General features: G+C 41.0%; 1 protein-coding gene across 3 annotated transcripts in view; it reads left to right on the top strand.

The window, feature by feature from the left end:
* The window catches only part of Zc3h12c (zinc finger CCCH-type containing 12C), a 55,780-nt gene extending 46,929 nt beyond the window's left edge, over positions 1-8,851 (top strand). For all 3 annotated transcript variants that reach the window (XM_005347346.3, XM_026779303.1, XM_026779302.1), the window contains exons 4-6: positions 622-856; positions 3,452-3,558; positions 4,109-8,851. In XM_005347346.3, coding sequence (XP_005347403.1) covers positions 622-856; positions 3,452-3,558; positions 4,109-5,505 — 1,739 coding nt within the window. In that variant the 3' untranslated portion in view covers positions 5,506-8,851. The remainder of the gene's footprint in view (positions 1-621; positions 857-3,451; positions 3,559-4,108) is intronic.
* Positions 8,852-10,478: the final 1,627 nt, after the last annotated feature.

Below are 10,478 nucleotides of genomic sequence, written 5' to 3'. Positions count from 1 at the left end.
GAGCCTCTGCTGTGACGTCACATTGGTGCTGCTGACATCAGCCCTGTGGGACAGAGCCTCAGCTGTGACGTCACACTGGTGCTGCTGACATCAGCTCTGTGGGGCAGAGCCTCAGCTGTGACGTCACACTGGTGCTGCTGACATCAGCTCTGTGGGGCAGAGCCTCAGCTGTGACGTCACACTGGTGCTGCTGACTTCAGCTCCAAAGTTTTTATGACTGAAAGTTCTAAAAGTCTTGTTGGGAGTTATTGATTATGCTGTGCCCATCTACTGTGTGATTTGTAATCTCTACGTTCCCGTTCCTATAAAAACTCTCACCAGGAAGCTGGAATAAAGCTCAATGGTTAAGAGTACTTGTTCTTATAGAGAACTTGGTTTGTTTCCCAGCACCCACATGGCACTCACAACCATCTGTAAGAACAGATTCATGGGATGTAATAACCTCATCTGACCTCTGTGGGCACCAGACACACGTGATGCACCAGCCTACATCAAGCAAAACACTCATCCACAAAATAAACGCTTAGATTTTCTTTTTTTTTTTTTTTTTAAAAAAAAGCCTCTGATTATACGAAAGTCACCATGTCTTTACCCCTGAATTTCTACCCTGTGTTATTGCAGACCAGGAAATTCTGCGGAAACTAGAGAAGGAAAAAATCCTGGTATTTACACCTTCCCGGCGCGTCCAAGGCAGACGAGTGGTGTGCTATGATGACCGGTTCATCGTGAAGCTGGCCTTTGAGTCTGATGGTATAATTGTGTCCAATGATAACTACAGAGATTTGGCGAATGAGAAACCAGAATGGAAGAAGTTCATAGATGAACGGTTATTAATGTATTCCTTTGTCAATGACAAGTAAGTAAGCCAGCCAACTGTCATAAGCCATAGCTGCATTAATATCCTTCCCATTTTGCCACTGACCAGACCTGAGACTGGTTTCTTCTGATGGCAGTTTCCTCTTCATCCTGAGGGAGCCAAAATGGAACACTCGTGCTATAGGGGGCAAGTGTGAGCGTTGTGCCCTTCCCTGAGTTGCTAGCACAGTACCTGAGGCCAAAGAAGCGTCTTAGAGAGTCTGAGGGACCTGGCTGACAAAACATCTGTACCACCCCCCCACACACACACACCCAAAAGCCTGTCAAGTCAACTTAGCGCATGGTAACTTACATTTTAAAGTTGTGTTACCGAGGAAGACTGTGGTTGTGATCGCAGCCTTCAAGTTGAGAGAAAGATAAGTGACTTAAGCAAGCCCGAGTGCCAGCACACATGTGGAAGAGGTTTACCTGTTGTCAGTATAAACTCAAAAGGAGTTTATTTTCTTAACTGATTCATTCACAAAAACATGAATACTTACACTATTAAACATGCATAAAACCTGGGACCAGAGAGATGGCTCAACAGTTAAGAGCACTGGCTGCTTTTCTTGAAGACCTAGGTTTAATTCTCAGCACCCACATGGCAGTTCACAACCATCTGTAACTCTAGTACCAGGGGATTCAGCATCTTATTCTGACCTGCCCTGAACACTGCATGCACATCTGCATGCTGCACAGACATCCAGGCAAACCACCCATGCACAGAAAAGGAAAGATTACAAATTTGAAATTCATGAAAACTGTTGTACAATTTAGCAAAAGCTTAAAAATATGTTTACACTCCCAGCCTTACATTATTCCTTAGAATATATTAATGAGGAAAACAAAAAGATCAGATAAGCTGATTTTTTATTTAGAATTAAAGAATTCCAAGACAACTAGACTAAGCACAGAGTAGAGAAACCAGTCAAGCTGCAGTGCACACCTGCTGCAGTACTGCCCAGCTCGCCACCTGTGACAACTGACAAATGTGGAAAGTGGGTATTTTGGCACACACCTGTGAGCTCCACTATACAGGCTGAGACAGAAGAATAACAAATTCAGAGTGAGACTGTCAAGAGAAAAGAGGAGGAAAGAAACATGGAAAATATTTTTATTTAGCAATGCTAAGGATGGAACCTGGGATCTCACTCGGGCGTTCTAGTCATGTGTTCTACTGAACTACATCCCTAGCCTCTAGTTTTTCCTGGAATGTTGCCAGTTTGCTTTTGTAATACTAGCACTTTAGCCATTTTGATTGTTCCTCAATAAGTTTCTCTGTTGTGCATATTCTCATTTTGTAGGTAAACACTTGGATTTATTTCAAGTTAGAACAAGGGTGTAACAAGTATTAGAATTTATTTCTGTGCATGATATGAATTCTTTCCTCCCTCTGATAGTCAACCCAACAAGAAGCTTGTGTCCTTAGGTTCAGTTCCTTCCTTTAGTAGTAGGAACCAAAGCCAGGGCCTCACATGTGTGTGCTAGGCCAGCGCACTGTCACTGGGTTACAGCCTCCATGGTTTTATTTCTTAGTCCTTTTGAGACACGGTCTCTAACTTATTTAGGCTGGCCTGGAACTCATTCTGTAGCCTAGGAAACCTGGACTTGCTGTCCTTTTGTCTTAACCTCCTCCCCTCTGCCATATAACTAGGATTTCAGATCAGTGACCTAGATCTGACGTGTGTGTGTGTGTGTGTGTGTGTGTGTGTGTGTGTGTTGTTGTTGTTGTTGTTGTTGTTGTTGTTCTTTTGTTGTCTTTTGTTTTTTGAGATAGGGTTTCTCTGTGTAGCCTTGTCTGTTCTGGAACATGCTTTGTAGATCATGCTGGCCTCAATTTCACAAAGATCCACCTGCCTCTGCCTCCCAAGTTCTGGCTACCACCACCCTGCTCAGACCTGAACTTTTAAAAAAAAAAATTTCCTTCAGATGGGATCGTGTTCTGTTATGTAGGCCGGGATCACAGGCGTACTCTGCCTCCTCACAACTCATTTTCCATCTCAGCTGAGAAGCCATTGCTATAATGGGAAGAGAACAGACTTGAGAGTCCGCGTAATTGAATCCTGACTTTGTAATTGGATGTTAGACACTATTGACTTAGTTCATCTGAACCTAAGTTAGAATTATTGATTGATGTGTCAAATGGAGCTTGAAGTTGGAAATGCAGTAGTGTGTAGCACATCTGGCATCAAGTGAGTCTCCGTCCTCCCTACTGCCCGTCCCCTGCCTTTCCTGTCTCAGCTGCTCCACAGCCCCCACCTGCCCTACATTCCCTTGCAAGAATGATGTTGATAGAGATCTCCTAAAATGCCCTGCTAATTATTATTCAAATCCTTTCAAACATCCCAAGACTGGAAGAAGAAGGAAAAAAAGCATTGTTAGGACATGCTGTGTCAAAACTTATTTAAATCAAAACAGATACAAGTTCAGGAGAAAGCTGCACTTTATAGGAGAACTTGGTATATTTTTGATCTTATAAATATTAGTCAAGACAATTGGATAAAAATTTCAAAAGAAAAGAGAATGAGTTACTATATCTTTAGGATTAAGTTAATCTTTTGGGGTGTCATTTTTTTTATTGTTGTCTCTATGACAGGTTCATGCCCCCTGATGACCCTCTTGGAAGACATGGCCCAAGTCTGGATAATTTTCTGAGAAAGAAGCCCATTGTTCCTGAGCACAAAAAGCAACCTTGTCCATATGGTAACTGTCCTTATGAATACTTTCCATGCACCCTTAGAGCTCAATATACTATTAAACTTGGACTAATGTCAATAAACACTGAAAAGTCTCAGATGGATACTATGTGCTTCTTTTGATTATATTACATTTAAGAACGTGTGTTAGCCTTAAAACTGTTTTTACCTTTTTGGGTTCAATACATGAATTTCTCTGAGTGAAAATATGGTCTGAAAATAGCTGTAATTCTGTTTGAAGTTGGTGTTTATGGGAATGAATATTGGGAATTCTGTCTAGATACGAATAGATAAGCAGAGCTTTATCACGTTGCAGCATACAGTTCACTTTATAGCAAAATTCCCACCCAGTCGTAAAGACCTGGAAGAGACGAGGCAGATACGATCTGAGACACCCACTGAGTTTCCTGCTTGCTCTCCATAGTAAGCAAGAATGCTGAAGAGAGTGAGGGACAGACTAAGACTTAGCCCATCTCCCTCTTCTGCCTTTCCTTCTCTCGCTGACTGTGCAGGATCTCATGGCATGCTTCTTAGCCTAACTGATTTTATCTTCATAGGAAAGAAGTGCACCTACGGACACAAGTGCAAATATTACCACCCAGAAAGGGGCAGCCAGCCTCAGCGGTCAGTAGCTGATGAACTTCGTGCCATGTCTAGAAACACAGCAGCCAAAACTACAAATGAAGGAGGCCTGGTAAAAAGCAACAGCGTTCCTTGTAGCACTAAGGTTGATAGCACTTCAGACGTTAAACGAGGCGCTCCAAAGAGGCAGTCAGACCCAAGCATAAGGACTCACGTCTATCAAGACATAGAGGAAAAGCTTCCCACCAAAAACAAATTGGAAACCAGGTCTGTACCTTCCTTAGTTAGTATACCGGCCGCTCCTACTGCAAAACCCCAAAGCACTACATCTTTAAGCAATGGCCTTCCATCTGGAGTTCATTTTCCACCTCAGGATCAAAGACCACAGGGACAGTACCCTCCAATGATGATGGCAACCAAAAATCATGGAACGCCAATGCCTTATGAACAGTATCCAAAATGTGACTCTCCTGTTGACATTGGATATTATTCCATGTTGAATGCTTATTCAAATCTGAGTATCTCAGGCCCCCGAAGTCCTGAAAGGCGTTTCTCATTAGACACTGACTATCGAGTGAATTCTGTAGCTTCAGACTGCAGCAGTGAAGGGAGCATGAGCTGTGGGAGCAGCGACTCCTATGTCGGGTACAACGACCGGTCCTATGTCAGCTCTCCTGACCCACAACTGGAAGAGAATCTGAAGTGTCAACACATGCACCCTCACAGCCGCCTTAATTCCCAGCCCTTCCTGCAGAATTTCCATGACCCCTTAACCAGAGTGCAAAGTTACAGTCACGAAGAACCAAAGTTCCATCCCAAGCCTCCCCTTCCACACTTGGCTATGCATCTGCAGCACCCTGCTGTGGGTGCCCGGTCCAGCTGTCCCGGTGATTACCCCTCTCCACCAAGCTCCACACACTCGAAGGCACCACACCTCGGGAGGTCCCTAGTGGCCACGAGAATAGACAGCATTTCTGATTCTCGACTCTATGATAGTTCTCCTTCAAGACAAAGAAAGCCTTACTCACGCCAGGAAGGCCTAGGAAGCTGGGATAGGCCAAGCTACGGGATGGATGCCTATGGCTATCGGCAGACTTACTCCTTACCCGATAACTCCACACCCCCCTGTTACGAGTCAATCACCTTCCAGAGCCTGCCTGAGCAGCCGGAGCCCACCTGGCGAATCCCGTACTGTGGCATGCCACAAGATCCCCCGAGGTACCAGGACAACCGAGAGAAGATTTTTATCAATCTGTGCAACATCTTCCCCCCTGAACTTGTGAGGCTCGTCATGAAAAGGAATCCGCACATGACGGATGCTCAGCAGCTTGCCGCAGCCATCCTCGTGGAGAAATCCCAGCTGGGGTATTGAAAAGATGATGCATCTTTGTGGTGTCGACTAGTTTTTTTGTTCAGCTCAGATGCTGAGGGAGGTTTGCTACAATAGCACATGTGATCTCCTTCTCAGCAAGGAGGTTATATAGTATCCATTTATGTGAACTACTGTATCATGGAATCTCTATGGAACCCCATTTGGTGGACACATCACGAGATTGCTTTACATTCAGACTTTTTTTTAAAAAAAAAACATTTCCTTTTTAAAGCTATACACTTGGCTGGAAGTTTCTCCAGTTTGATTTAATAGGTGTATCTGTGATCTTTGATATTCCTCTTTGGTGCATCAGGGGTTTATATGCAGCACTTTTTAATCCTTGTTTCCTGTCTTATTAACTTGGTGTTTGTCTGTCAACTGCAAGCAATTGCAGTGCCTTCCAGATGTGGAGGTACTGGACTAGATCTAGCCAACGATTCCCTCAAGCCAAGCTAAACTAGAATCCTTTACAGCTTTTTAAGTTATTTTTATTTGGGGAAAGTGGGCTTCTTTGTGCTATAATCATTATTTATAGAAACAAAGATATACTAGAGCACTGACTTTATATTTTAAACGAAATGTAAGTTACCAGTTATATTAAAATGGGTAATAGTATATATTAGAAAGATTTCCAGTATGGCACTTTTTATTATTTTATTTTTGTTTGGAGGTTTCCTGGTAAGAAAATTAGTTAATTTTAAATGGTCAGTTTAAAAGAAAGCAGATGCAATCAATGGAAAAATGTTTCCATTTTCTTTTTTATGAATAAGGCAAAAGCCGTAACTATTACAGGTTAAAGCTTTGTTTTCCAGTTGAAATGTGCTTCTTGGCAGTAGAAATGAGACTGAAGTCCTAGCTTTCCATTCACGTATGTTCTTAATGTCTGTCTGTCTGCGGGAGGCACGATACTGGATGAAACACCCTTTCACAGTACTTGCCTGTTTTTAATGAATCTAAGTATTCTCAATGCAACTTTTATATTTAATACACTCTAGCTTTCCTGCTCTTTATCAAGGCTGGCCTGAGGTGGTCTGATGTGTTGAGGAGATGCAACATTTATTGATACTGCACTATAGAAATGGCAATGGGGAACTTGTAAATGGTAACTTTGAATTTTTGTAATATATTGTATATTTTCCATTTTCCTGAAGGTAGTTTTTTGGGGGCCTATTATATTATTGAGGCCACACTCTTGCCACAAATAGTGTAGTTTTAGATACAGACTAAGGTCTGTTCTAGTATTAGTAAGGGATATTTCTGGTTGCAAAGTCACGGGGTTTGCTTGCTGTAGTAACGTTTCTGAGGATTGGAAGATGGGTTCACGATCAGAGCAGACAGTGTTGCGCTGGACAGAATTTGAGCCTGAGTCACTTAGTGTAAAGGACAAGTCCAGCTCTGTTCCTGTCATCAGCCTGGGTGCTCTGGTCTGGATGCTCCTGTAACCTAAGAGAAGCAAAGCCCTGAAAACCAGAAAGTACCTTTTACTGTTGATACAAATTGTATCTTTTTAACAATAAGAACTATTTTGATTTGTAGATCTAGTTAAAAACACAAATGTGTAACTATAATTAGACTTTTGGGCAACATTTTATCCCTTATTTAAATATAAAATTTTAAAGTAAAATCGAAGTCTAGAATAGGATAGAAAATAAAAGTAACAATTAAGGTAAATAAAGGTGTCTGTCTTAGTTTTATATATTAAAATATATTAAATAAATTTATTGGCATTTTCTTTCTCCTAAAACTTACCTAGTGTGAACTTAACTTAAAATAAAGATAAAATGCTGCCTGAAAATAACGTCCAAGCATCTTCGACTAGGATAACATTTTCACTACTTGTGTGACACTGTGTGTTGCATGGAGTAGGATTTGGGTACACAGTAAATGCTTCTAAACGGCATTGTGCATATTAGCATATCCAATAATCTGAACCATGTTCAGCAAACTTAATTCAGGAAAGTGCTGTTCTACAGTTACTGCTGTTGTGTTGGAGTGAGTGTGGCGCACATCTTTCCCAAGAGTGATGCAGATAGCGCCACCCCTGCCATTCCAAGTGGCGTCTGTCTGAGAATGGCGGCTGACTTGGGCGACTGTCCTTGATTCTGTCAGTCATTAGCTGAAGGACAGGTTGAATTGTGGAGGCTAAGAGTGCCAAAAACAGGGTTGCAAATGTGGGGTTCCTTTTACCCAGTCGTACTGTGAGCTAGAGTAGGAAGTCGCTTCAGATGAACCTGTCACTTCTGCTTCATGTTAGCACTGTGATTATTTGGAAATGGGCAAACTTGACTAAAATAATGTGAGACTTTGGGTACAAAGGATACAACTTTTAAAATTTGGCCTTGTAATGATTTTAGCTGACTAGCTGCCCTCTTTTTCATCTTTAATATAACCCCTGCCAGTGTCTGTCAAGGAGTGGGTAGCTCTAACCCACCCACACCTCCATTTCTCAGTACCATTAGCTGTGTGCTAAGGAAAAGTCTCCTTAGGACAAGAAGACAGTCTTAAATGAAGCACCAACGTTGCTTGCAGAGTTGAACATATTTGGCAGACTTTAGCTACATCAAATTCTCAAGTATCTCAAGTAATAAGTAACAGGAGTCTGTTATCAAGTTCATAGCTGATCATAGACCTTAATTTTAGCAAAAATATTTCTTCCCAATTGCTAATTCCTTTTTACCAGACTTTCTAAAGTAAATAAACAAACAACCTGGAAATGGTGTGTTAATAAGTAGTAAGAAAGTCAGAATTGGTCAGCTGATAAAAAGGACTCCGACTGGAATATTCTGCCCCTGAATAATAGACAGTGATGAGCAGTTCGTTTGTCCCTGTGTCTTAGTCCAGAGGGATTAGTACCTAACTGGCCAAAATGGCCGTAGCACTTCCTCTGTTCTTGCATGTAATACAGACGTTTTCAGTCTTGTTATCCTAATGGGAATTTGTCACTGACCTACACAGTGAAAGTCATGGTCACCAGTATAAAATATTTGACACTGGTGGAAACTTGAATTTTGTGTTTTTATGAAAATACATTTATGAGACTATGTAATATACCTAAAGAGGGTGTTTTATATATACACATGTTTGGGGGGGTTGTTTAATGGATAGCATTTTCCTGGTTGAACTATGTTTCTTTGAGTTGTGTGACCAAGTCTAGGGTCTATTTGAACATAAGATTCAGAACCACTTACATGGAAAGAAACACTTGGTTGGTTTTATTCTTGGTATTTTAAAGATTATTTTGATAATTTTAATAGAATGTGTAATTTTTAAATACACAAAAAGTAGTATTGATTATACAAATGATTATTTAACATGTCTTTTATGGATGTATCTATATGTATATAGACAGTAATATATTTATAAAACAAATATACTTTATGTTGTATTTTTCAGTTTATAATAGACATGGGGATGACTCCATGTGTGTGTGTGTGTGTGTGTGTGTGTGTGTGTATGTGTGTACATGTATGTGTGTATACATGTTTACACACATATCAATGTCTGGCTGGCTATCTGCTGTCTGCCTTTCTGTGTGAAAGCTGAGCTCCTTCCTTTGACTTGCTGGTATTTACTCTGAAGTGTATTTGGTTTTCGTTCCTCCTTTCAATAGCCTGTTTCCTTCGTCAGGAGAAAACAAGAGGGACAGTTTTTATAGCTTCTCTGTTGCCGGGTGGCTCTTTCAGTTCATTCATCTCTAATTCTTGGAGAATGCCTGACATCAAGCAAGATTATGGCTAGAGATAATGATTATGTTCCAAATATATTACCATTGAAAACTCCAGCTGTGGTGTTAAAATTTCAGGATACACACAAATGAACAAAATAAAGCATGGAAGATTAGTCACAGACACATCAGAATGCAAGGAAGCCAGGTACCTGTGTGTGAAAGCAAAGGCCCTTGTGTTCTAGACACCTAGGAATTAAACCCTAGGTGATGTGCCAGCAACTCCTTCTGTGTAGGATCTGCTCTCAGAGAACAAACAGTCTCTTAAAAACTGTTCACCCTTGCCTTTACAATGTAAAAGCCACAGGCAACATAGGGAGAAAAATGTGACTTTTTTTAAATAAAAATTTATTTACAGAAACAAGCACCAGGTTAGTTTTTACCTGTGGGCCATTCCTGAGCCCTGACCTTGAGGGAGAAAGCCAGACATCCTATGCAGTAAGTTCTGGCATATGTTAATATAATAAGTACTAGCTATGTATCTCAGAGGTCGCCTAGTAGTCACTGTCCTTCAGAAGATGATGTGTGATGGTCACTTAGCACACCCATCATTTTGGATGTTGCTTGTCTAACCAACAAAATATCTGCAAAGAGAGAAGAGTATGGAATTTTCCCTTGAGCTCTGAGTACTTACTTATGAATAAGATTCCTTTATCTCTTGTTTGTTAATGGCCTCATGGACCAAAAACAGTCTGTTTTTAAAACCTAGCCTATAATTTAGCCACAAATTTTCAAAGATTGTATTTTTAGTTACATTTTTCTGTTGATTTTGTCTTCTGATACTCAACAGACCTGTTCTCTTTTACAAGTGGTTTTAAAGACTGGCATACTGTACTTTCACAGTTTAGGAGTTTTCTGTAATATTTAAAGCAGAGTACTCTAACAGCTATAATGAATGCATTTGTTACATTGTCACTCTTAATAAGAAACATGCATGTCTTCTTTTTCTGTCCAAATGCTCACCCTAGAGGTTTTAGACACTGTAGGGGCTGCCATGGGAGTGGTGTTCTTAGGACCACCTGTGAGTCTGACTTGACTGGAGGTCACACTGTCGAGCATGCTCATTCCCAGTGCTTCATTCATGGACACAGCAATAACACTCTCTTCATAGGATTGTGAAGTAGCTATGGAAACCACCACTTACTTAGGTAGTCACACTTTGTGTTAAACGTGGGTGCAGCTCTGGCTTTAACATTGTTACTGTTTCTTCTGCAGTGCTCTTACCTCCTTGCCTGTTGCTCCTGTGACG

Source organism: Microtus ochrogaster, chromosome 5 (assembly GCF_000317375.1).
Source record: "Microtus ochrogaster isolate Prairie Vole_2 chromosome 5, MicOch1.0, whole genome shotgun sequence".
NCBI classification, from domain to species: Eukaryota; Metazoa; Chordata; class Mammalia; order Rodentia; family Cricetidae; genus Microtus; species Microtus ochrogaster.
Note: the sequence above shows the minus strand (reverse complement) of the source record. Positions and strands in the feature narration are given on the sequence as shown.